The 27,075-nt window shown below is 38.6% G+C and overlaps 1 protein-coding gene across 4 annotated transcripts in view; it reads right to left on the bottom strand.

Moving 5' to 3' along the window:
• The window catches only part of LOC103155491 (protein FAM126B), a 47,670-nt gene that overhangs the window by 12,018 nt on the left and 8,577 nt on the right, over positions 1-27,075 (bottom strand). For all 4 annotated transcript variants that reach the window (XM_016663615.1, XM_016663616.1, XM_016663617.1 and 1 more), the window contains 7 exons: positions 17,186-17,270; positions 10,641-10,719; positions 7,790-7,891; positions 6,095-6,274; positions 4,162-4,242; positions 2,271-2,386; positions 262-357 (listed from right to left, as the gene is read on the bottom strand). In XM_016663615.1, coding sequence (XP_016519101.1) covers positions 262-357; positions 2,271-2,386; positions 4,162-4,242; positions 6,095-6,274; positions 7,790-7,891; positions 10,641-10,691 — 626 coding nt within the window. In that variant the 5' untranslated portion in view covers positions 10,692-10,719; positions 17,186-17,270. The remainder of the gene's footprint in view (positions 1-261; positions 358-2,270; positions 2,387-4,161; positions 4,243-6,094; positions 6,275-7,789; positions 7,892-10,640; positions 10,720-17,185; positions 17,271-27,075) is intronic.

Below are 27,075 nucleotides of genomic sequence, written 5' to 3'. Positions count from 1 at the left end.
TTGATCTACATGACTCTCAAGAGTCTGGTTTTTATTTAAGGCAGGAAAGTCAGCTGATCAGCTCAGCTTGAATAAAGTTGCACTTTATCCAACCGTGAGCACAGTTAGAAACAGAGGAAAGTGAATTACTTCAATGGAAAAGAGGAGAGTGAATCCTAACTTCAAGTAAAAAAAGTAATTAAAATGATAAAGGAAGGAAGATGGTTCATAACTGGGTGCAGAACTAACAAGCGCAGCATGATTTCCAGATGGTTTTCTCACCGTGAGCTCATCCTGCAGACGGCCTGATAGGAGGAAAGGGGCATGTAGACCACAGCAGAGTTGTAGCAGAGCATAAGGAAACACAAGACCTCAAACCTGCAAAAAAAAAACAAGCAAACAAAAAAAACAGAGGCCTAAAAAAAACATGTTTTTTTTAATATGACATAAAAAATTATTTTAGTATGCAGAGTGAGAAGCAATAAACTTAATGAGCCATTAAATTGTACACTAAACAAACTGCTACTTTGGTAGTTTGTTAATTATCAGCCAGAGTATCATTTCTGGAAATATGGTTCCTAAAACTACAATGAGAAAGAAAAACAATTCAAACAGAAGCTGCATCTGCAGGTCAATTGTTGCAACGTTTGGTAATAGTGATTGGAAAATATGCAGCAGGAGTGCTGTGGCATTGTAAAGGTCAAGTATGTGTGCAAACAAGGATGCTGCTTTATGAAACAGCTCGACGGTAAATCTGCGCAACATTTGTAAAGGATTGAGAAGTGTGTAAAGCTCCTTTGAAAGCTGCCACTTTACTTTAATATCTGCAGAGGCTGCAAATACTTTTCAAGGGTTATGAGGTGAGAACCACGGTACTGAGACCTAGTAATGAAACGCATGAAGTCAAAGTGAGACCATAAATTTCTAATTATTGTCTTTTACAGAAAGAAATAAGCAAGAACTATGCAGGAAGACATTAAGACTAAATGAAGGAACAGAGCTCTGCACCTTCTTCTCATAAACATGAATTCAGACCCACTCAAACAAATGGATAATTAAATTAGGCAAGAGGTCAGGCCAAGATGAAATAGATTGATTATGTCCGTCACACTATGGTCACTGCAGTCACAACGCTCTGGCCAGCCGGTCTTATTTGAACTGCTGTCACATGGTCATTTTTGCATATGTGTGCCACTTAGAACATAAGTGAACACAGACCCATATTTGCTCTATTGAGGGCAGCAGAGAACCCTTTGTTTGGCAGGATCACTGGTGTATTTCATTGAGATCATCATTCATGCACTGCAGCAGAAAGTGTGTGACGGCCAAAAAAGCTCTTAGACTTACTGAGTGCGGCTAAAAGAGGCTGGATGAGCATACAGACTTATGATGTGATCACCTTAAAAGGTGTTTTTTTTTTTTTTTTTTTTTTTTTAAATGGAGCAATATTTGATCAAATAAAGTATGCAAAGATTTTAAAATTACTGATATTCACATCTGAAACTGGATATAGTTTGTTGATGTTTGTTTAAGACAACCAGAGAATAACACTCCAACAGTTCAGAGTCTGTAGCTACCGTGTTATTGTCAGTTTCTCTCTAATGCTAAAACTCATTTCTCAGATGTTTCATTGAACATCTGAACAGTCGACCTTTGTCAGCTGTTCAAAGAAAACAATGTAAACAAAATGAAACCAAAGGAGCTAAAATAAAAATCAAAAGTTATAATAGGATAGGTTAGCCAATGCTAAACAAAGCTAAGCCTAAATAAAACAAGTAAAACTAAGCCAAGATTACCTAAACTACATAAGCTAAACTGAGCAAAGAAAAGCAATATTAAAAAACAAGCTAAAGCCATGTACATAAAATATGCAAAGCAAACATATTCTTATTAGCTAACCTAAGCTAATGTAAGGTAAATTAAGCTGAGCGAAGATAAGATAACCTAGACAAAAGATAAAATAAGATAAGCTAAGCTAATCACGTATAAATGAAAAAGTATATTGTTACTATTTATGACAAATTACGGGGGGGAAATCCTAATTTATATTATATTAAATGCAAATTTAATATAATATACTATTAAGTGTTACTTATATTAAATAAATAACATTTGTAACATATTCTCTGCCGTTTGTTTTTCAATCTAAAAACAAATGTAAAATCTCAATGCAAAACTCATGGTTTACTAAAATAAATATATTCATCATGAAAACTAAAACAAACAGCCAAATTAACATTGAGAAGATGTCGTCGTTCTGGTGTTAGGAGCTGCTTCAGTGGGTTTCCCACCTGTTCTGTGCAGTAAAGGTTTCTCTCTGAGGGTGGAGGCCGCTGTAAACCACTCTGATCAGGTCATGCTGACACAGCGCTCCCTCCGTCAGAGCCATGGACCCCAGGCTAGAAGGCTAAACAGAAAAAAATACATAATTTCTATTAAATCAGAGGCTGCAGGTAATTGTGCTCCTGCAGTTACTTAATAGTCTAATTATCCCTCCATATTGCACTTTATGACAGTATTAATTAATCAAGAACTGAAACATGAAAGTGAAGGAGAGTCCAGGTGAAGTTCATATAAATCTAAATGTATACAGTGTTTAATGGAGTTACTCGACTTACTGCTGGGGAAAATACTTCAAGTAAACACTTTTACTGCATCATTAAGTCTCATTAATCTATCTACAAGTCTTAATTTTGGTGAGAGTGCTGACTGTGCATCTCTTACACCAAAAACATTTGTTTACAATTTTGTTCCCTCTACAGATTCCTTCATGAAAGATTGAACTCATCTTCCTGCTTCCACACAGCTTCACTGATGCAGGGCACTGCTTTAATGAGGCTAAGACACTTTCGATTAAATATTTAGGATAGCTTTTGGAGTCATCAGCAAATGATAGAGGTGGTGAGGCAGGATGCATCGCTTGGATGGCTTGCAATCTCTTGTGGGATTATTTCCTCTTACTGTCCTCAGTTACAAGCTATGCATGTATAGATCTGACCTGCTGCAGACAATCTGTTTATATTGTTCTATGCAGTGTACCAAGGGGAAAAAAAACCCATCAGCCTTACTTGTGTCATGAGTAAAACAGAAAGAGAAAGAGATGCACATGATGACTGTATGGAATCTAAGAGTTGGTCCAAATAAAAATGTGTAAACCACTTCATATTGCGGCTTTGCAGAGCAGAAGTTACACTAAGTGACTTGTGATTCTGTACGAGAAAAGCAAAAGAGGACAGATGAGTAACATGCTAATGGCGTCCTTGGGATCAGGGCACATGACATTCAGACCACCATTGTAATCAGGGAGGATTGTTGTGATTCAAACAGATGCCTGAGCTGTTTCCTCATTCCTCGATTGTTTCTTCATTCTCTTGGCATGGAGGGAGGAGTTTCTGAAGCTTGTAATTACAGCAATACATTATCTGTGGTGCACAAGATGCACATGTAATCATACACACACACTGATTCACAGAGTGTAGAAAACAGTGACTGTCCTTAAGATGACAAAAAAGACAGAAAGCTAGGCTACATGTTCTGTTAAAGTTTGTATTATTGAATTTGTCTGACCGGTCAGCTGAAACACTCACTGAGTGAAAGACCCACATAGATTAAAAACAGAATCAATCAGGCAGCTAGTAAAGCTGCCAAGGTCAGGTTATTAAAAGCATTGGGACATTCAGAAAAGTGCCGTGTTTCCAATCCAATCCACCACCTTGCTAAATCTCCAAGATATAATGAGGACAGGAAGAGAGAAGAAAAGATGCAGTGAAAGGGAACATGTGCTTTTCATTTCACACCTTGGCCATTTGGTAACTAGATTCTAGCTTGAACTAGTTTACTACACAAAGCTTTCTGCAACCAGACATTTTGTTCCAGCCACCTGTCAATTCATCATGGAATGTTTTTTTTTAATCATCAGCAATGTTGTTGTAAAACTCTTTAATCCATCAATAGATCAGTTATCTTAATGTATTAAAATATGCATATTTATCTCCATAGTTTATGAAAACTACAAATAACAAGACACTGATATGTGATGGTTTAAGTACAAGGGTGCAAAATGGAGGTAAGAAAGAACAAGTGACAAAAAAGTTGGTAATAGACCCTGCAAAGAAAACATAACACCAGTATAGGAAAGCTGGTTCCTAATATGGACAGAACAGGAGTTAGTCAGAGTCCTACCTCATGATATATAGATGGTTTCGACAGAGATGGGATTGTGAAGGAAAGAAGTTTGCTGTTTCCGTCTTTGTCAACAATTTCCTGAGAAAAAATTAAACAAAAAAAAATAAAAAATCCAGAAAGCTTGAGTTGGCATAATCTCTTTAAATTAAATTAAATGTAAGATGAATGCAAGAGAAATAATCAAAATGATTCCAATTCAAAGCAGAAAGACTCATAAATAATACTAAACTTGTTTTCATTTGATGTAAAGAAATAAAGAAAATAAAAACAAATTGTATATTTTAAAGAAAAATTAGTAGTTTAGACTAATTGAAAAATGAGTTCAGTGATTAAAAGGGAAAAAATAATCATTAGTGACAACTCTAAAATATAGTTAACAACTCCTACATGACCACATGTAAAGTGATCATGTTAAGAGTAGAACAAATCAAATATCGACCAGCATTCGGTCTGCTGGAGTCTGATTTCACACCGTTAAATGTGTTGCAAGGCTTAATGTTTCCCTCAAAATGGCATCATTTTTGTAATGTTATGCCTCATTATCTCAATCACAGACAACCCCAGCAAAACAAAGTTAATTCATACTAATATACCGCTGAGCCTTTTAGAAACAGAGTTAGCTTGTTAGCATGCTTACCTACCTCTGCAAAAGTCTTGCTAAAGAAAATCTGAAATGTCTATATTATCTAAGTGTTACTTAAGTTTTATTGTAACAGCTGTTTGCCATCACTTCACTACAGAGGCTTACTCTGTTCATGTTCCTCCTCATTACTGCTGTGGAATAAAGTAGTCATTATTATTTCAACATGTCCTCAAGTTGTCCTTGACTGGACTGTGGGTTGCTTGTTCTGTCCTTCTCTGGCTACCAGTTTATCTCTGGCAGAACTGCTGAGAGCAAAAGCTGTTTATCACGACTCGCCCGTCAATGGAGACACATCTGTGAGCATGTGCTGCATGTCTGAGTGTGTGTGTGTGTGTGTGTGTGTGTGTGTATTGAGAGGTACAGACACAGAGGAATAAATTATTCATGAATATGGCCCTTAGCAGCGCTGGCTGACATGGAGCTGTGTCTTTCAGTATCTCTTGCTCTTTGCACATTTCCTCAAGGGTGTTTCCTGGTGATGCAATCCCCTTCAGGCCAATCCGTCAACCAGTGTTTTCTTTGCAGGTCACCTTGAATGTGAAGCTTATCATTTACAATAAATCTAGCGTTTTGCATGGGAAAAAAATAAAAATCAAAAATCAAAATATATTTCAAGTTTGTCCTTGTGAAGTCTCTTTTTGTACAATTGTGCTAGATAACTCAGACTCAAAGGTGAAAAGTTAATTTCTGGCTTCACTGTTCAGAGTGAAGAAGGTTCAACATCAGATAGAAATTTTTAAAGGGTCCCGACCCCACTGAGGGACAAGGGTGTTAGAAAATGGATATATGGATGGATGAATTTTACAGTGCCCTGCCAAAGTCTGTATCGATTGGACCCAAATTAGAGCTTCTTATGTTTAGTTAGACACTGTGGGCCTCACGTTTGAGCATCAAAGTCTAAACAGATGGATTGTCTCTGTGTCTGGTGCATGTCATGAAAATGTCCAGAATAAACTAAAACGTCTGTAGCATGTGGGATATTAGTACCATTACATGATGACCTCTCGTAACATAAAGTAAATGCTAAGGTTAGCTAAAGTGATGTCAATAGTATGTAGGCTATTACTATAATGTTAACTAACATTGACTTAGCAAATTCAGTATGCCAAGTTAAGCATTAATAATAAAAATTAGCTAAAATGCTGAATTTAGCTAGGGCTATCTCTAGCATGATGACCTCTAGTAACATACTCCATGTAGTATGCAATCAACAGTTTATAAATGGAAATCAGCTAAAATGCTAAGGTTAGCTAAAAAGACATCAAATGCATTTGGACTGACACCCACCAGGTTATAGATACCCAAGAGGAGGGCCTCAATGCAGCCATTGCTCTGGCGATCCCTGCTGGCAGTGATGCGCAGATAAACCCACACGAGTTCAGGCAGGAACTGCAGGGTGAAACGTCGCAGGCGGTCCTCAGAGCTCCGGTACAGCTCAAACAGCTGGTGGCACACAGGTTCCAGCAGCTAGAAAGCAGGTGGTTGAAAGAAAAAAAAAAGAAAAAAAAAAACACGCACACCTTAACTAAGCAGTCTTTAAGTCCTTTAAAATGGATCTGTATTGTCAGTTCTGTTAAAATTCAATACCTATAAAAGCTAAAATTTTCAGATTTCTCAGTTTATTTGAAGTAGAAGTTTACAATACATTTATGTATCACTTTTCTACTGTAGACAGGCTTTAATATGAGATCTGCAAAAAGCACAAAAATGGATGGATGTGTATTAGGAGTGCACCGATAAATCGGCCTCGATTTCCTTAATTTTGTGTAATCAACAGTTGGCCAGACAGTTGCAATTGGTACAACCCTACGGTGATTTTAACGTAAGAAACCTGAGTATTCACTGTATTTATTTGATTACTTCAAGGTGAATTACATATGAAATTTTATAAAATTTTTTTTCCCTTTTCCAAAAAAGCATTCACAGGGGACAAAAAGTCGTGACATAATTATACACGCTGCATTATTACATCATCATCTCTTTCATTGAACCAGCAAATAAATTAGATCTTGACCATGATGTTAGAGGCGTAAGGACAGAGGGGAACTTCCAGGGGCTTTTGGGATCAGAGGGTGGAGCAGGATGACTGCAACTAAACACTGGGCACATGTACTCTCAGGGGAGTCCACTGTGGCTTTGTGTTTACACTGGCCAAGGGTCAGTGGAATAAGTGTCCATGCAGAGCAGCTGTGGGTGTGTGTGTGTCTGTGTGCGTTAGCTGCACTGTGTGTCACCGAGAAATAAGCAGCAACTCATTAATGAACTTGGCAACGGTTTGGCTCTCCATGGCATCAGCAGAAAACGCGTCGCAATCTTTCCCTCCCTGCACACCAACACTCACACAGACTGCCCTGGATCAGGCATTTCATCATTAATGGGATTGTGCAGCGAGACTGACAGCACTAATGGAATTTAGATCCCTGGACGCTTGATTCTTAAATTTGACCGTGAAATAGAAGGGGAATGCAAGCAGAGAAAGGAAACAAGTCCAGCCTCACTGAATACCTTCGACCTTTGCTTCAAAACAAAGGTGTGACGTCTTCAACTGGGCAAAAAGCTAGTTTTAATATGCAGGCATGTGATGCTGTAAAATTGACATACAGAGGCGTTACCGAGGATGTTGTTTTGAACTAAAACATGCAGCAGATCTTCCAGTTTGGTTTTTCACTGTGTGTGTGTGTGCGTGCGTGTGTGTACCACCATGTCACTGTGCGTGTGTGTACAGTATACTATCTCGCAGGTGAAGCTGCAGCCATCGCCACCCTACATTTTAATCATACTCACAAGAACAGCACATGTTTGTGCTTCAGTGTTTATCCTGCAGAAAGTGCTGTGTGTCAGTCTGTTTCTCGGTACCAACCCAGACATCGAGAAGTGAGTCACAAGAAGCATAGAGAGCTAAAAAAACAAGGACTGCATGCGTGTGTGCGCAAATGTTTGTGTGTGTGTGTGTGTGTGTGTGTGTGTGTGTGTGTGGCTCACCTCGTTGTTGGGGTCTTGGATGACTCTGTATAGCGCCGGTACCAGAGACTTCTTTAGATGAAGGCTGCCAGCGTAGCTGGGGATGTGGGTTTCTGGTAAGGACTGAGACAAACAGAAGAAAACATGGAATGTTTACATGTGAAACAACTGAGATTGTCATGTTTTGACAAATTTTAACCACTAAAATCAATGCATTTTATATTGACCAACAAAAAGTAGTACACAATTATGAAGTGGAAGGAAAATGACATATTGGTTAAACAATTTTACAACTAAAAAGGTGAAAACATTTTTAGGCCTCTTTACTCAGCTGTCCCTAAGTAAAATCCAGTACTGCCCATTCCTTTCAGAAGTTGCCTTCACTGAACTCCATGAGTTCAGTGAAGGCCTCAAATGTTTGTTAGAGAAGAGTCAGGAATGGACATCCTCAAAAGGACTGAGGAAACAACCAGACAGTTTGGGGATGAAGATGTGAAGTTTCTAGCAGGATTAAGTTGTATCCCAAGCCTTGAAGATTTTACAAAGAAGTGTGAGAACTGAATCCATCTTTCCAAAAAGGAAAAAAAAATGGCATAACTCCAAATCTACTAATTCATGGCCATACACCAAACTGTCAGTGTACGTTTGGTGTTCGCCATGCTTCTTTTAATCAGAGAAGCAGCCAAGAGGTCCATTGAAGGAACTGCAAAGATGTACAACTCAAGAGGGATAATCTTTTGACATTCTGCAGTAAACAAAACTGGCTTTTTCTTGAAGAGTGGCCTAAAGTCAGCCATTGCAAAAAGAAAGTCATAAGAAGTCCCAGCACACAAGTGGCAGAAGGTGCTGTGGTCAGGTGAGACCAAACAGAAACTTATTGGCCAACCTGGAAAAAAAATGGTTGCACAAACTTCCCTTAACACATCACCGCTATCATGAGACATGTAGCTTGCAGCATCATGCTGTGTGGATGACTTTCTTCAGCAGGAACAGGGAATCAGGTTGAAGTGGATGAGCAGCTAGACTCAGCTAAATTCAGGGGAATTCTGGAAAAAGTCCAAAAGCAGCAAAGGGTTCAATTTCCTGCAGGCAACAGCCATACAAATACGGCCAGAGCAACAATGGCACCAAATCATACTTGGTTTTACAGTGATAGAGTCAAGGTGTTTAATTTAATCCAATTACAAATCTAGGGCATGGGGCGCCACATGGCTCTGAGGTTGAGCAGGTGCACAACATTCAGACGCTACAGTCCTCAACACAGTTGATTTGATTGGTTTGATTCACAGCATGTCTTCCCCTTCTCTCTCTGCCCTTCTTCCTGTCCAGCTGCTAATGAATGAAGGCCACTAGAGCCTCAAAACCCTTAAAAAATAAATAAATAAATAAATAAAAAATCTCTAGGGCGAGAGTTGATAAGTGATTTTTTTTTTTCTGATGCAGTTTGAATTATTTTTGCTTAAAAGAAGGGTGAAAACCTTCAGTCTCTAGATATGCAACATCTGTAGAGACATAAACCAATAGTTTTGTAGCTCTAATTGCGGTAAAATATGATTCCCTCCAACAGACCAAATATTTTACAAGTATGGAGAGTTAGAGTGACTGGCAATTGATATACAATTTTCCATTAAAAGCAATTCCATTTCAATGCTGCAAACATTAATATTGACGTCAAGTGCAGTTTGATAGGTTGAGCAGCTCTAAAACCAAATACATTCCAACTCAGACAATAATTTACGTTGGCCTATCATATAGGATACAATAAAGTTTGTGTTGCAATGTAATTAAAATGAAAAAAAGGTATGCAAACACACTTGCAAGGCACTGCATCATATTTTGATTCATAAAGTTGTAGCAATGAACTAGAGAAAATCAGAAAGTGAACATATACTTTTTTGTGCTAAGGCTGCAACATTAACTTCTGACACTACACATTTAGACATTTAAACATGTTAAGTATAAAAGTGTTGTAGGTGGCATAAAAACTGAGTAGTAACGTCACTGACAGGCTGAGTAGTAGAAGTCAGTAAAGGCCGTTCGAGTCTAAATAGATCTTGACGTGGACTAACAGCTTTCGACAAAAATCACTCTAAAAGTTCCAGACTCAACATGGTGACGGCGTCTGACAGGGGGAGAATATCCTGGGGTGCCAAACTTCAAACAGTCAAGACTGAGTGTTGTCTGCAGATGACAGATGCATAAAAAGCCTCTCGGCAAGGCGCTTTGGTGCAGACAAGTCATGTTGTGCTCTGTCCCCATGATGACCACTCTCCCCTGGAGTCCCATCAATCCATCTCTGGTGTGTGTAGTTTTGTGCTCCCCTCGTTTACACAGCTCACCTTCAACTTAGAGAATAATGCCACCGCTTAGGAAAGACGTTATTTGCATTTCAACTGCTGTACCTGTACAGAACGTTTACTGAATTTTCAAGTACTTCACCAGCTGCTAGTGATTGTGAGGATGCTGAACATTACCAGAGATGCATGAAAATAATCTACCTGAATTATTTTTTGTGTATATGCCTGTTCCAGTGATTTCAGCAAGTTAAACTACTGCTGTTGGATTCATGCTTACCGACATGACTTGGGATTGATCTTGTATAATTAAGGAGCAAAGCTTGAAGAGAGCATAAACTGTAATTAACACTAGATGTTCAATTGGACTCGATTCTTTATTACATTAAGTAAACATAATAACAGTTTACTGAATTACAACCACTACAGTATTCAAGCTGAAACATGCCCACATGTATTCTATCTCTACACACATACACAGTTGTTATATTTACATATTGCTGTTTCTCTTACAAACGGCTTGAAGGACACATTTCACCATGACTCACGAGACGCGCCACGGAGGAGGAGGGTTTTACCTTGAATTCGGAGAGCCATTCTTCAACGACACCTCGCTCTGAACCCAGCATCTTTTTCAGAGAACCCCCTCCTGGATGCCTGGTGGACAGAGAGAGGCAGTGGTTGGAAATACAGTCACAAAAAAAAAAAAGAAGTGAAGGCGACAGAACACCATTGTCAGAAGAATGCCCAATTTGGAGTTGTGATTTTAGTCCCTTATTTCCCTGATGAGGAAGATGCAGTATTATTTTCAATCCAAGTGAATACCCAGATGACTGATTTGAATTATTTATCCAGCTATGATGCAGGACAAAGCAGAGTTTAATTTAGAAAGAGTCAAAGGGCTCTCAAGGAGACAGATTCACAGAGGAGAAATAATACCCAGGATTGCAATTACCTGTTAGTGGTGTGTAATCTAACTGCCTTTCAAAATATGAGTGCACCACTACAGCAAATCTTTCTCACCGTGATTATAATCAACCTGCCATGGCGGACGACTGAAAATTAATGAAAGTAAATAAATGTTAACTGCCAACGAGTAGTAGTTTTAAACTGTGAGTCATTTTAAGCACATCCAGAGAGTAATACTTAGGAACAATATCAGTGGTCATAATGGTTATGGCTTGGCTGTCCAAGATTGTTGATGCTCAAAACATTGTTACATAACAGGTCACTTCAACACACAAACTTATGAGAGACCACGGCAGCCATGTTTCTTGTTTTTCCATCTTTATCACCGCTAGGGGTTGAATAATCTGTTGTGTACAGATTATGACTGAAGCAGGTGAGGGGTTATTTAATGGTCAAGTGTAAATCAGTTCAGGTGATGAGAATAGGCAAACAGATTTCTACTGTGCTTAGTCTAGAGATGCCTTATTTCTTTGTTCTAAACAGAAATGGCAAAATAGACAGATGTTGTAAAGGGCATTAAAATGACTTGCATGTGATGAAGACTGACACAGTGAACTTTGATTCTGTGCAGGTAAAACCAAAGCCAGCAGTACCAAACAAACAATCAGCAACCAGTAGCATTTAAGCATATGATTTAAGTCACTACAGAGACATTTTCTGAATATTTTACATGACAGTTCACGTTTTGGCTGGCCAAGCTTGGGTCTGGTTTTGTTGTTTACACAACTTGTCACAACTCATAAGCTTACAAATCAGCTTATGATTTGTAAGCTGAGGTTTTTCCAAAAGCAACACCAGCCCAGGATTAGATGTTCACCATTTCTAAAGAAACCAGACTTTAAATATGGAACCTGACATAAAAACGGTGATTGTAAGGATGGATGGATAAATAGATGAAACAGTGAACAAACAGATAAGCAAACTCATGGCAAATGGTTGGACAATAAAGAGACCAATAGAAAGCTAGCTAGCTGGTTATGGATAGACGGGTGGAAAACAGACAACTAGCTAGCACATGGATGGAAGTAGGACATGCAATAAGCCTGTAAATAATAATGATTAAAAAAAATCAATACTGCTTTTTCAATTCAATGATCTAGAAATGCATAAAAACACAATATTCCAAACATATTCCAATACACCATTATCACTGTTCCTGTTCTCAGCATCTAGATGCTAAAATAAGTCTCAGCACAGAGCACAAAAACATTTCTACCTCAGGTCTCATCCAATGGAAAATATATTCTTACTTTAATCTAAAGAAAAATGCCATGAATCCCATAAAAGGCATGTCTAGAGTCTGGGAGTTTGTGTATACTGCTGGACTGAGGCAGTGAACACTGACAATGATCTTTCACAGGATAATGTGACAGAATGCAGACTAAAGGTGATGAGCCATTGAGCATAACAGACAAAATTTGATTATGTAATGGCAGACGGCCAGTGAAGCTTGTAATCACTGACAGGCTAATGATGTGACTACATTAACTATTAGGTTAATGTAGTCACATTAACCTAATAGTTAATGTGCAATTTCACCTTCAAGTTGAAGGTGAAATTGCAAAAACTCTCAAGCCTTTCTACCCTTTTATTGTTTCAAACATTGGTATTAAGCTTAAAGCAAGAAGCGTAGATTATCTACCCTTTCAGAACAGCCGCTACTCAATTCAGACTTGTAATCAGGTGATACAAAGGTAAAGAAAGACAAACATCTTGCATGAATTTTACGGATGTAGCATAGAGCACAATGCAAACAAAAACATTTATGACAACAGAGTTTCAACAGACTGATCAGGATGGTTCTCTGGTTCTGTGTTTGAACTGAGCACCTTGACTGCCAGCATTTACTGGGGAAGGAGACAAAATAAAGACTGACTAGTCAGACAGAAACGGATAACAGGAAATGAGCAATACATTATGTGCTTGACATAGGAAGAAGTGATTGTACATTTTTTTATAGCTTGCTTATCAAGACAAGACTGAAAAGCATCAATAACCCTTGATCTTAAACTTGTACTGGCTTCTTCAAACAAGTAAGTGTTCAACACATCAACAAACACCTACAATTATGACAAATCATGAATATTTTTTAAATATACTTTGATTTTTAAGATAAGCTAAAAATGATTATTGAAATTTCAAGATTTTTTCATATCAGACATTCAGACAAACTTATATTCTGAGCATGTAATTTATAGTCATAAGAAGTTGTGGCTATATCGAAAAAAAGTAATTAAAAGGACATTCTGAAAGTCCTCAGTAGTTCTTGCGGGTGAACGGTCCGCTCTGAATGGTCCTGTGCATTACATCAGGAGCAAAGCACAAAAATGTTTCAAAAACTTCAGAGTAAACATTTCTTTCATTTAATAAGAAGTTAGAGACTTATCAGAGTTAGCATGCAATAGCAAGGGGACCCAACCTATTGCTTCAAGTCAGCTGAAAGAAGATGTTTAAAGTTTTCCCTCATTTAAAAAAAACCCATCTTGCTGTTTGAAACAATACAGACACTTAGGTATAGAGACAAAATAAGGCTACATCTATGATGCTTACAAAAGGTAACCCTGATGCTAAACTGGAGTTGGTGAGCGATGAGTGACATTTCTGGCTGCAGACAAATTAACCATCTGACGTCAGAAAAATGTGGTAGCACATACTAAAACAATTACAACAAATTGGCTGTTAATTATACATTTTTGCTCAATTCTGTGTATAAAAATTTAAATGTGGTGTTTTTATAAAGGGTCATCATACAATGAGATTCTAATACTGCTGGGTCCCGTTTTCATTTTCTAGAAAGTAAAACAAATTGTCCTTTAAATTCAATAAATGTGAAGGAAAGAAATGGGCTCACAGTATTCAATATGCAGAAGATTTTTGTAAATAGACGCTCACTTTTAGATTTCTAGCAAATGGACAATCCCAAGACAGTTAAGATCCACATTTCTGCCTCAAACATTTTAAAACTGCAAATACAGTCCAACTCCTACTTTTAGCTATGACATAAATACCCTCCTGTTTAATCTCAATTGTTAAAGCTGAGTCTCCATAGCGCAGAAATGTACTAAGTTTGAGGGCTCTCTGCAGTACACATGCGTCAGCGGACTTAATGTTTCACACCGAACAGAGAGCCGACACCAATCAGACACACCACATCTGCCTGCCTGGCCAATCTGGGTAATCTGCGACAAAGCAGCTTCATCATATATGAATGTGTGAAGAAACGCGTGGAAAGTCTACCGTTTTATCGGTGTGTGTGGGCTGTGAGACAAGTCAGGACAGAGGAAAAGATGGTAGCAGAAAACACAAAGTAATCATGATGGGGAGCCGCACAGGACCTCAAGGGTGAAGGTTTCCAGTTAAACATGAACACATACCACCCAGAAAACAAACAAGTGGTTTCGGGAACAGTTTGTGTAAGTGCATAAATGACTCAGCTAATGTTTGGCCTTCTACCTTTAAAAGACTAGAACATGACTTCCCATTGATGCTCACCCAGTTGACACAAAGTTTATGAGGAAAAATAAGCTCACAGGAACAGAGTCTGCTTTTGTTTCCAAAGATCTTTCAACCATCCACTGAAAAAAATGGCTCTGAAAAAACTTTTACATTGACTATCTGTTTTTAATATTAATTTGATGGAAAGAATATAACATTTCTTTGAGGATGTGACTAAAACGAAAGGAAATGCTTCACACTTTCCATCCACACCATGAAATGAAAGTAGCGTAGAACATGTAAATCCCCGAACATTTAATGGTAAAACTGACGACTAAGAGAAAATCGTGTGAAACAGTAAAATCAAAACTACTGACAGCTTGTATGCACAAGCACATGTTGGAATATCATGTCAGTGTTAATTTAATTCAGAAACTCAATTCAAGAAGTGACATCATAGACTATTTAGATAACAGACCCCAAAAATGGTACATTTCAAGCTTTTATTTCACTTAACTTTATCAAGTATTGTATGAGCTCAATAGATGGTCGAGTTCGTCAGCCAGCCAATGATAGCGATACCCTGGTCATTAAACCACACATAGGTACCTTTGCCAATGTGGGCAGCTGCCAGGATCTGCTGCAAAATGAAATCAGCATCTCCATAAAGCTGTCTGCACAGGGAAGAATGGAGGGCTGTAAAATCTCCTGGTAGATGGCTGAGCTGACTCTGGATCTGATAAAACTTCAGCAGCTGACATAGCTCTCTAAATCATCATCATCACACCTTTTCCTTCAAATACTTTCTCATTATGCTTCAATACAACAGCCTGAACAACCAGCTTCTCTGGGCAGCCATTTGTGACTTTACGTCCTTGTGGAGTTTGTCGGTGGCCGTCAAGTCAGCAGTTTCCCTCTCATAGTGCAAGGCAAAAGGTTCTCGGAAAAACTGAATCTTGGGGTTTTAACTGTAAGACTGAGTCATAATAATCAACAGAAATAAATTCTGGCTCAATATTTGTAAAGAAATTCTAAAATATATTGCTTTTATAATTGATTTGCTGAAGTTAACCTTTAGCTGGTATTCCTATTTCTGTAGTCCAAGAAGGCTCACAAATTAAACAGTGTTCAATCTACATAAATTACATTAAAAATATTATTTTCAACGTTTTTTACCTGTTAAATAGTTTGATTTTTGTGAGTAATTTTCTTTCCAACACAATCTATGTGTATTAGTTATACATACTGGTTCAACATCCGCCAGAGGAGACTTTGGCCTTTGTTCCTAAATAAACGGTGCGTGGACTAATGCAAATTTAAATCCACATCCAAAAGCAAATATCAAACACGCCCTCCAGGACTTCTTAGACATGTAGGTCTTTCCCATTAGTATTTAACAGTAGAGATTAAACCTTAAATCAAACATCATAAATTATGCAAAACTCAACATGGTGCAAATAAGAAAGAAAAGATACAAAAGAAGCTCAGAGGAGCTGCTGGGCTGGAAAAGCATAAACATGACAATAGTATCAACGAGTGGAATCTTTCTTATGCGAGTACAGCTCCTAAATTTGGAGTCTGCGAACTGAAAGGCTCCATTTAGTCAGCGTGTTCAAGTCTTCATGAAAGGCTGACTCATTCATTTCCTCTGGTCTGTCAAGCCCTCAGAAACGCACGGAGATTAAATTTGCCGACGGCAGCGCAGGCTTATCAGTCACCATGAGAACAGCAGTCAAGTGACTCCACAGCAGCGGCAACTGTTCATTTTGTTCAAACAATTTAGATTAAATCGCTCTCAGACGCAGAACGCAGTAATTAAGTCAGGCATATTGAAGTCTCTCCGGAAGCCACATTCCATTTCATATTTTCTTTAATGCAAAAAAAAATAAATAAATAAATAAATTGTGCTTCTACATTTTCACTTGCATTGAAACAATTATTGATTCAAACTGAAGATAATAGGATGTTTCAGTTTTGCTGCTGCTATTTTACTTCATATTATCCTTCAGCAAACAGATGCATTTCAAGAAATGAGAATATCTTCAAAAAGATATTTTACATTATTAACTAAATTCTAAAATGAAGTTCAAATATTACACAGATTTATTAGTTATATGTCAAGTGTTTACTTATCCAACTGTCAATTCCTCTCTCTCCTTTCCCTGGAGTCACACCGCATGATTTCTGGTCTAGCCCAGGGGAAAGTCTGCATTACTTGGGGATAGTTGTCTTTTAGTTGGTTGGACAAATCCTGTAGTCTGGGATCCCCTTAGCATATCTCAACAGATGTTATATGTGTTATATATGTGTGATGCCCAAATCTCTTAGTTGTGAAACAAAAATCTGCAGAAGCCAGTCTGAAGCTACAAATACAACTACAGGGTGCACCCAGTGAATCTCCTCCAAATTTTTAGTATCACAATCCTCTCAATAGTCTGCCACTTGTTCTCAAGTCTGTTGGCTGTGAGGCTTTTTCTACCACATTTTTTTCTTTCCACTCCACTTTCTGCTACTTTGTTTGCATACAGCACTGTGCGGACAGTTAACTTCTTTAGCAATGCCCTCCTCACAATAACTGCATACTGAAATTGTTTACATTTCTGATATACAATTTAAAACTTATTGGGAATGCTGAAAAAGCTGAAAAATAAAGATGCGAGTGCTAGAAAGGAATGTAAATGACATAACATAAAAGTGTTAAAGACCTCAGCGTGCCTACCTGAGCGCCCAGGAAATCAAATCTCCGCAGGGAGATGTAACTGGTTCTCCACAGTGGCATACATCTGTCACTCTCTCAGGGTCACCTGCAACAGGGAGATGGATAAAAAAACAAAAAAACAAAACCTTAATGAGATTAGAGGAAAACGGTCACCTGCAAGCACCAAGAAACTAACACGAAAAACAAGATTCATTTAACACCGGAAAATTAAGATTATTTAAATTATTTATGCAGAACAGCAACCAAACAGGCATCTGAAATAGTTGCACAGACGAGGAAGTTGTGATTGTGGGCTAGCTCTGCCAATTTTAGACTCCAACTGCTTTAGCTATCTTTTTTTGCATCTCTTAAATCCTGCAGTCACAACGTTGAGCAACGTTACTTTTTTGTTTCTAGATCTAATATAATAATCTGTTTTTAGAAATAGACTACTAGAGAAAGAGCAGACTGCAGTTCAGAGAAGGGATGAGCAACTGCATACAGTCAGCCATACTAAAACAGAAACTGTGCTAAAATAAACCGTACCTATTACCAAAAAGCCTTCAGCAGTAAAACAGTGGCACTCTAATGCAGCTGTACTGAAAAGCAGCACACCATTGTGCTGAATCAAGTTTTGAAACAAAAAGGCAGCATTTGCTGACGACACAAAAGAGGACAAATTTCCATCATGGAAATTCGTCAGCCTCATAGTTAAAGGTATATTTTTAAAACGTTACCACATGCTGCAGATTAGTGTAATGAAACAAATGTTTCTCAACTTAAACCACTAATCATGAAACTATCGTAGCTAAAATACACTGTAGCGTAAACAAAAAGGTAAAGGTTTCAGAATAAACTTATGTGCAACCATAAAAATTTAAATTAAAGATTAAAACGTTGAAGGAGATTTTTATGATAAAATGAATATACCAGGGTAAGGATCTTGTGTTGATCATGGCAGCTGCGAGAAAGACAAGAGGATACTAAATGCTGCATTTTTTTCATGAGAACTGGGCTGACAAATATTCAACGTGCGTTTAGTTGGAGAGGAGTGGCGGACAATGACGAATACAGCCAATCTGGAGCAGCACCAATTTTAGATACTTCATCCGTCTCTTGTACATCTCTTAAATCCTGAAGTCACAAAGTCACAGCAGCACTGGATCAGATGTAAATCTAACAGTTTAAAAGCATCACTGAAGTAACAAGTACAACTGGAGGAGCTGATGTGGTCTGATAAAAGTTATTATACTTTACAGGCACTTGAAAGTTAAACAATCAGAGTTTATAAGACCTCAGATCAGAGGAGACAACATGATTAGTGAGTTAATTAATGGCTCTTAAGTTGAACCCTTATGCAGAGGAAGAGCTTATGAAGGAATACATAGATGCTGCAGCAGAGCTGCTCCGTGCTGAACGTTTGAACCATTTTATGATGCGAAAAATAAAAACATGATTGTAAACCCGTTTAATGTGTCGGACAACCTCCTATCAGAAACCGTTGACCTTCAAAGTGAAGAAAAAACACCAACTCCCTTTTGCTGGATGACTTTCCCAGCCAGAGGAGGCTTCCCCTCAGGTTTGTATTTGGGACAACTCGCCGCGGTGAGCAATAGTTCTCTGAACTGAGGACAGTATCAACAGCAAAAAGTCAGACCCCTGATGAAGGAGCAGCAGTTCCAACTTTTTGAGTCAGAACATGTTCAAAAAAAAAGAAGAAAGCAATCTATAAACTGAAACTTGCAAATGTTTGAAAAAAACAAAATATTCAAAACAGATCGCTGTGGTTTCATTCATTAGTAACTGTTGCACCATAGGGGCTAACAGAGTGAGTGTGACCCTTCTAAAGATTTAAGTGGCCACAGAGTGACGATGGGGTTCCCACCGTTACTGAAATGGCTTCCAATTCTTACGCACAAAATTACTGACGAGAAAATGGTTTTGTTTCCTATGCAGCAGTCTTCTTCAGAGTAAGCTCAGTTTTTCCTCCAGGAAACACTGTTTTGGAGGTTATTTTGTGTCACAGCAGAGGGAGTCAATTTTCAACTTCTTCATAGTTGCATAGCAACCGTCAGCTGACCAACTTGTGTCCTGGCTGGCTGGAAAGGAATCCTTAGGATCCACACCCACATGATGTACAGTACTAGAAAGATTACAAATCAAGGCTTCGCAGACACACCAGACATAAGACATGCATGATTTAGAAAAAAAAAAAAAAAGGCTTGTGCAAACTGTTGCTTTGTTGAGCAGTATTTCAGCAGTACAGCATTTTGAACACAGCTATGAGTTTATCTGACCAAATTTGACACCGGCAATCAATCAAAACATGAAGGACGCGCCCAGCTGGAGACAAATGTGTTTGAAATGATGCGCGGATCCTCGCTCCCTTCTGAAGGCTGCCAAGTATGTGTTTATTTTCTTCTGTCAGATTCATTTATCGCTGTATGACTCATCAAAGCAGAGAGTAACAGTGGCTTCAGGCTGAGTAAAAACACTGGAAAAAGGGACAAACTCTAAACACAAGACCAAACAGGGTCTGGAACTGAAAAAGCCAACGTACTGGATAGCAGTCATGCCCCTAAACATTTCTTAGCCCCAAATTCATTAAGATGTGCTTTTGATCTCCAGTTCATTTTTTCAGGCAATCCCAGGAATAAGGTGTGGTGTAAATATATATTTTTTTCTTCTGCGAGAATCTTTGGTGCTGACACCAAGAGGACATCCTCTGTCTGGAGACTATAATTGCCACCATAGATGAATGTAGAGGCTCTGAAGACATGGAGGCAGGTGGTCCATAAAGCTGCATAAATCAAAAATATTCCACTGTCTTAATCTCTCTAGCTCAACACAAGGAAAGCACATAATGGTGCGGGAGTTTTTGTAATGAATCTCAATGACAAACGGTATCCATTTAATAGAGCCTTTAATGTCAGTGCATAAATCACCTCACCGTAATCCACTACAGACATAAATGTAGGAACAACACACCTCTTTTGGCCTCGTAAGGATAACAGGAATCAATTTGAAAACAGTAAAACTCAGTTTACGTCAGAATACGAAAGCTAAATCAGAGCAAATCATTAAGAAAAAAGCCTAAGTATTTGTACAGTGACACACAATCAATCAGTAAATCCTCTGAAGTGCTGACTGACGACAAATTAAGTGACTTGAGTTACTTTCACACCAGCACAGTTCAGGAGATTTTGTTTGATCGGGCAGGGACTGCCGAAAATTTAAACATAACCAGATGAAGTTGTGAAAGTTCACACTCCACTTTTAAAAGCAAACCAAACCTCTGTGACAATGTTCTTACAAGGAGGTCTTAAAGCTCCTAGCTTTCCACAATGTTCTTTCTGCATATACAAGATAAGAATAAGTTAAGGCCCTACAATTCCTTGCAAATTTATCATTACTGAAATATCACTGCTTGTAAAATGATAATCGTAAAGAACTGCCTACTGCATTTAGTGCTTACTAATTATTTAAGCACTACGCATTGAGAACCTCTGTGCGTAGAATATATTTGGCTACACTTGTAGTTTAATGCACCATAAAAATGTTTCAGAAGGTAAAGAGTTGATAAGGTGTTCAAAGAAGTCATTAAGAAAGTACAAAAACAGCAAAGGGCAGTCAAAAGAGACTTTTTCAATAAAATCTTTCGATGGAAATGAAAATCCTGAATTGTCCATACCCATTGTTCTCCAGCCCCAGAACAGGTTTAGCTACAAACCCAATAAACATCAACTCAGAATGTGACAATTCTTTAACATAGCTGAAATGTCTCATTTCATAAATCCACAACATTTTTTCTAAAAAGAACAGATTTGTGGACATTGGGCTGAAAGAGCCAACCTGGATACAACCAATCCAAATTAGCTGGAACTTACTTGGGAATGACAGATCACTCCTCCTTGCTCTGCAACCGTCTCATCTCAGTATCTACCAGAACCCAGCAGCTAGCCATCACTGTTTGCTAAATATGTCCAGCGGCTAATGAGGCTTGGTGAATGACAATAAGCAAACTTTTCCTCAGAGGGCTGCTCTTCCTCTACGCAGGACCTGCTCATTGTCCTGTGACGGATTTCACAAGGGAATAGGAGAGTGCCAGCCCATCCTGTTTACGGCGCTTCAAATCCCAGATCACAATTACTCGGCTCAACACACCATTGACTGAGCGCGCAAGGTTAAAAGCAAAGCTAGAAAGTGCAATTTGTGTACTCAGTTTGAGAATAGATTAAATCAGTTAAGAATGTGGCCCATTGTGATTCATTCAAGCCATAGAAAACTCAGATTGGTACTCAACTTTTTATAAATGAAAGCCTCATTCAAACACTTCTTAATGCATCAGTTGTGTTTTGCACCAGTTCCACCAGGAATGCATTTGTTCAGCTTGAGCTCAGTCCCATGTCACCAAAGAGCACATTTTTTCATTTAACATCAGCAAACCTTACATGTATACATTTTTAATACTGACTCAGAAAATACTTTTTTTTGTGGCACACAGAAATCTAAAAGGTCTTCTGGAAATCTGGTAGCCTTCTGAAAGTTCATGGAGAAAATATAAGCTTGGGTCCTCATCCAACCTGGTGGCCCGTAACTAACAGAAATGAGCTTCCATGTTTAGAGATGCATAATTTATCGTATATACAGCAACACAAGAGGCTGTTTGTAGCGCAGTAATTGTTGGCTGTGACATGAGTTCACACTTTGTGTGCCAGTGTAATCTTTAACTAGTTGGGTTGCATCTCACAGCAGTAGATACAAACACTTGGGCACTTTCAGCGCCCAAGATGTTGAAAGTCACAGAGAGGTTTCGATAGCACACGAGTAACGGAGCAGTCCCATCACAACCGATCTGGTTGTGGAGATTGTGGAGCCCTGTCTGTTTCATGTTGTATTTATATCCCAGTGAATTATCTTTCATGTTACTTTATAGTTTCATTGGCACTCGGGTGATCTTACAAAAGTAAACTAGAAATTATGTTTCATGTAAAAATACTTCACTAAAAATAATTAATAGTAGAGGTGACAATAAGTGAAAACGTTAAGATATTTTTCCCCTCGCTAAACCAATGTAATAAAGTTAAAGGTTGGATTTATCCCAATGTTTGAGTGAGACTGACTGCAGAAAAAAAAAACAAAAAAAAAAACAAAACATTTTACTAATGTTAATCTTAACTGGAGGAGCCAGTAGTGTGAAGAAAACTTTGTGTTAGCATATTCCACAAAAAAATCTCACATCACAAATGGAGAGAAAGAAAGAAAGAAAAAGAGAGGTGCATTTTGGTAGGTAGTTCAATAAGCTCTTCAAACTCTTGAACCTTACTAACTCCGCAACTCAACAGGTAATGCATTTGCCAGGCAAAGAATGGGGATAATAGATTCCTAATGCAATCAATCAAATCTGGCCAAATTCAAAACAGAAAAGCAAAACACGTTGTGTGCAGACTCCCTTTTCTGTGGGTGTGCCAAATTTTCACACACACCCACACAGTCTCCTCTCCTCTGCTGAGCACCTGCACACACAATACAAACAGTGTACATGACAGCTGCAGCATGGCGACAAAAACCCCAAAATTTTCATACAACTAATAAATAAACCAAATGACTAAAAACCATCCTAGTTCTCTATGTTTGGGTGTACTGTTAGTGGGGACAGAAAAATCCCAACTAGGATGTAAACATAAAATAGGTGAAAATCCACTGAAAATAAAGTGTTTCAAACAGGTGCCATATCAGTGGCAATCCACAGAAAGAATCCCAAGTATGTGCAGAACATGGGCTTTCCTCAAAAGCCCCACAATAGCCTTCATTCATTAGGGATGAATCATATCCGTGTCTAATGGACTCATTAAGCCAGAGTAAACAAACGCAAGGTTAGAGTCCAGCAAAGTACTTTCAGTTTTTACCTCTGCTGCACACAGAGCTGGGTCGATGAGGTAATCCTGAGCTACAGTCTAAACAGACTTTATCTGAGCTGCACAAAGATAAACCAATCAACTCAATCTGGGTTTGTATCAGTTCTTATGTCTATGGCGTGTCCATGGCTGCATATTTTCCTAGCCTGTGTTGGCAGTTCTGTTGTTGCCGTTAAATGATTCACTTCAGAGCAGCAAGAAACAACTGAGATTTTGCAATAAACATGGACTGTGCAAATCAGGATTTCTGAAAGTCAAATCTAGTTGTGTGACTAGATCAAAATATGAGTGCAGTTCAACAGGATATGAGTTACAACACATTTGCATTAGTGCAGGAAAAACATAAAACATTACAATGACAGATGCAAATGTGCTAGCCTGGCACCATTAGAGGGAAGTCTGTCATTGCGGTTCAATATTCCCAACGGAAAAATGCAAAAAATGTAATGAAAAAACCCGTCCAAACAGTCTGAGGTCACACATGCAGTTTCTTTCACCATTACCACAGCTAAAACTGTTTTCGCTACTAATGTATTTTAAAACTTCATGTGAACCAGCAGCTGCAATCAAAACTGTTTTCACATCCTTTTCTGCTAGATAAAAACTTGGCAAATAGGACTGTGAAATGTTGATACAGAAAAAAAAAAACATGTGCCTGTCTATCCTGCCTTCAAAATAATCAGTAACTCTCACACTGTAGTCTTTTTTATTCTTTTATTTTTATGCTGTTAATTTAGTATGGAATTTCTATATAGAGTTATTTTAAAAGGCAAAGTGCTTCCTTTCCTGGGTAGTAGATGAATAAAACTAGTAAGACAGAACATATTTTGCTGCAGAATGCAATTAGCGTTACATAAGAAAAGAACAGACATGTTAGCAGAGGAATACCTTCCCAAGAACAAGGTTTTGAATGGATTATGCATGTGGGTTTGAATCAGCATTCCTCACCATCTTCTTGTCTTGCCCCGAGTGAGCCCAGCCAGGTTAGTGGCAGAGTCTGGGATTTTTCAAGGTCAGCTTAGCTCAGTCCGCCATAAATTATTAAACCCGTGCAAGCTCTGTAGCTGCACTCTTTAACACCATCTTTTTAGCCAAAATCCTTCGTTCCTGCGGTTTTATCTTATTCTAATACATGTGAAATCAAAGAGTAAAAGCCATTTTGTAAAGTGGCAAATCAAAAGGAAAACATTATCCTCTTTACTCTGATTCCCCTTGATGAAATCTTACCTCTCCTTATTAATGGTAATTTAATCTGAAACAGCATCATTAAGACCAAAGAATACACAAAACCTAAACGTAATTGAGGACATAGAGCAAAAATTTGGAAGTTAGTGGTCAAAATGTCCATGTTGTTCATGGGATCCAGCAAACACATTGGAGAGGATGCTATGGTTAGATGGCACCACTATTTAACTTTTTGGTCTGTATGCATGAGGCTGTTCAAATTCCAGCAGGACAACCTTGAACATACAGTCCAAGCTACATAAAATGGTTTTAATCATGCATTTTAAAAAAACTCACATAAACTCCAAATCTACATCAAAGTAGTTGATGCAGATCAACTACTTTGATGCGGAAAACAAACAACGAAGCATGTGAGCAAATCTGGTAGACAGCACAAAAAAAAAATGTAAGCAATAATTGAAATGAAAGGTGATCCTACAAATATTGACGCAGGAGAACTGAATAAAAGTACAAGAAACAATTATGAGATTTTAATTTAAAAATAAAAAAATTGAAATCCATGTACCATGCATTTCTTTGTGTTGGTCTAACGCCTAAAATGTCAACAAAATACACTAAAGTTTGCAGTCGTTAAGTTAAAAGGGGTATTCGTTATTTTGCAACGTTATTTTGTTCAACTATTTCGAAAAGCATTTCAAGTTAGGACAGTATGAATGCCTTGAGGTAAGCTCAGCTCCCCTCCCCCCAACTTACCATTGCACATTAATATATTGGGAACAGTTTGTTTGTGTCGGTTTGTTTTTATTCCTGAGATTCTGTTGTCGGATAATGACACCACTACACAGCGCACATTGATTAACTGTCGTTCTTGACTCCAATTTTCAGCCCCAACATACTGTGTCTTTCAGGTCAGGTTATTTTTGCACTAATATTTGTGCAGCACTGCAGCTAAAAGATCCATCTTTGTGTATAAATTTGCAGCAGAGCTAACTAGCGAGGGTAAATCTAGACCAAAACAAAGCATGGAGTCATCTTATTTCCTTTGTCGCATCTCTAAAGTCAAAGGAGAATTTGGTGCTCCCTGTCATGCACACATCTACACATCAGCCAGACACCTTTCCAAGGCAGAGGGATTAACTCTAATACCTGACTACAGTGACTCAGTCTGGTGTAATCGGCTGTGCTTCTCTCAATAGTAACAACAACCAGCCACTCACCTGCAGCGTAGGCGTTCCTACACTGAAATAGCACAGGGTGTATTAATAGCAAAAAAGAAAAAAAGCACTGGAAAATAATACAGGAGTCAAGTCTTCCAACAGGAATAAAGATGACAAATGGCTAGAAAGACAGAAGGGCAGACAGGTAGTCAGACGCCTCTGTGAAATTCTAACTGAGTTATAAGACTTTGAGAGTAAAGGTCAACAACTGACAGGCCACTGTGACTGAAGTCAATATGTCCCTGAGCAAATCAATACGGCTGTCCAAAGGACACAGTGACAAAGACATGGGAAACTACTTCTCTGCAAACATGCATGTCAGACTCGTAACAGGGTTATAATCTTTTATAAGGATGATTATGTGGGTAGATCCAGAGAATGAACTTGGCTGCTGTGCCTCCTTCATCCCGTCCTCCTCCCTCATAGGCCAGGCTCTGGGAACTGAGGCGTACGCACATGCAGAGCTAAAATTAGCTCTGCTGCAGCTGGAGGGCCAGAAGTGTTGGGATGGGCTGTGGTGCAGTCAAACGCACGTACACACACACACATACACACAGTTCCACCAATTAGACTGGGCCAGAAACAGCACAGGTGACTGCTAACAACATCCTGTTCCCCTGCCTCCACCGCTCTGCAAACTGGGGCATACAAATGCTTCTGATGCAAATGATGTGTGGATACGCACCCGGCTACCGGACGCTGGGCCTAGCAAAAGTATTCATAACCCTTGAACTTATTTTAATGGGATTTTATGTAATCAATGCAAAGTAGTGAGCAATTGTGAAGTGGAAGGAAAATATTACATAATTTTCTTTTTTTTTTTTTTTTTAATTAAAATTAAACAACTATAGTGTGATGGAAAACTAATACTGCACACCACAATGAACACACCATCCTGATCCTGAATGGTGGTGGTAGTATAATGCTGTGGGGATATATTTGTTTTTACTAGCACTCACAAAGAAGCTTTCACAGCTGAATGGGAGGATTTATGCAAGTAAACCAAGAAGAAAATCTACTAAAGAAGGGATTCATGACTTCAGTCCTTCTGAACTACAGTAGGCCCCTAGTGGTAATCACAGACATTAGGGACCACAGCCCCCACCCGTACTAAGCCATTCCCTCTCGGGGAGGGTCCACACCGAAATGATTTGCATCTGGATGTTGTGCTACTAACAACGCGTTTTGCAGCTAATACATTTGCATTCAGAACATTAACCATCAAAAATACTGAAAGGTAAATGTGGCTGTTTTATGTTTTTAAATATAATCTGCCAAACTCCCCATTAAGCAAATTAACTGAGTCTTTAAGTTCAGGGATTTATTTATGGTAGAGTTGATAGAAATTGTAATACCAGACACATGACCGCTAATCCCGCAGTGTTTAGCCCTGCTGCTGACTAAGCGTGCATGACGTCTCATACTTCAGAAAAAAGAGGGGGCAAAATGTGGAAAGAACAGCTACATAAGCTGCTCAGCACGTCTAACAATGGGCCACCTTGAGGTTTTGTGGCATGCAGAGACATTTAACACAGACCAGGGGATCAACAAGAAGGGGGGTAGCTGGGACACCAAGGATGCTGTGACGTCT

Source organism: Poecilia formosa, unplaced genomic scaffold (genome assembly GCF_000485575.1).
Source record: "Poecilia formosa unplaced genomic scaffold, Poecilia_formosa-5.1.2 Scaffold431, whole genome shotgun sequence".
Lineage (NCBI taxonomy): Eukaryota > Metazoa > Chordata > Actinopteri > Cyprinodontiformes > Poeciliidae > Poecilia > Poecilia formosa.
This window is presented reverse-complemented; position numbering and strand designations above follow the sequence as displayed.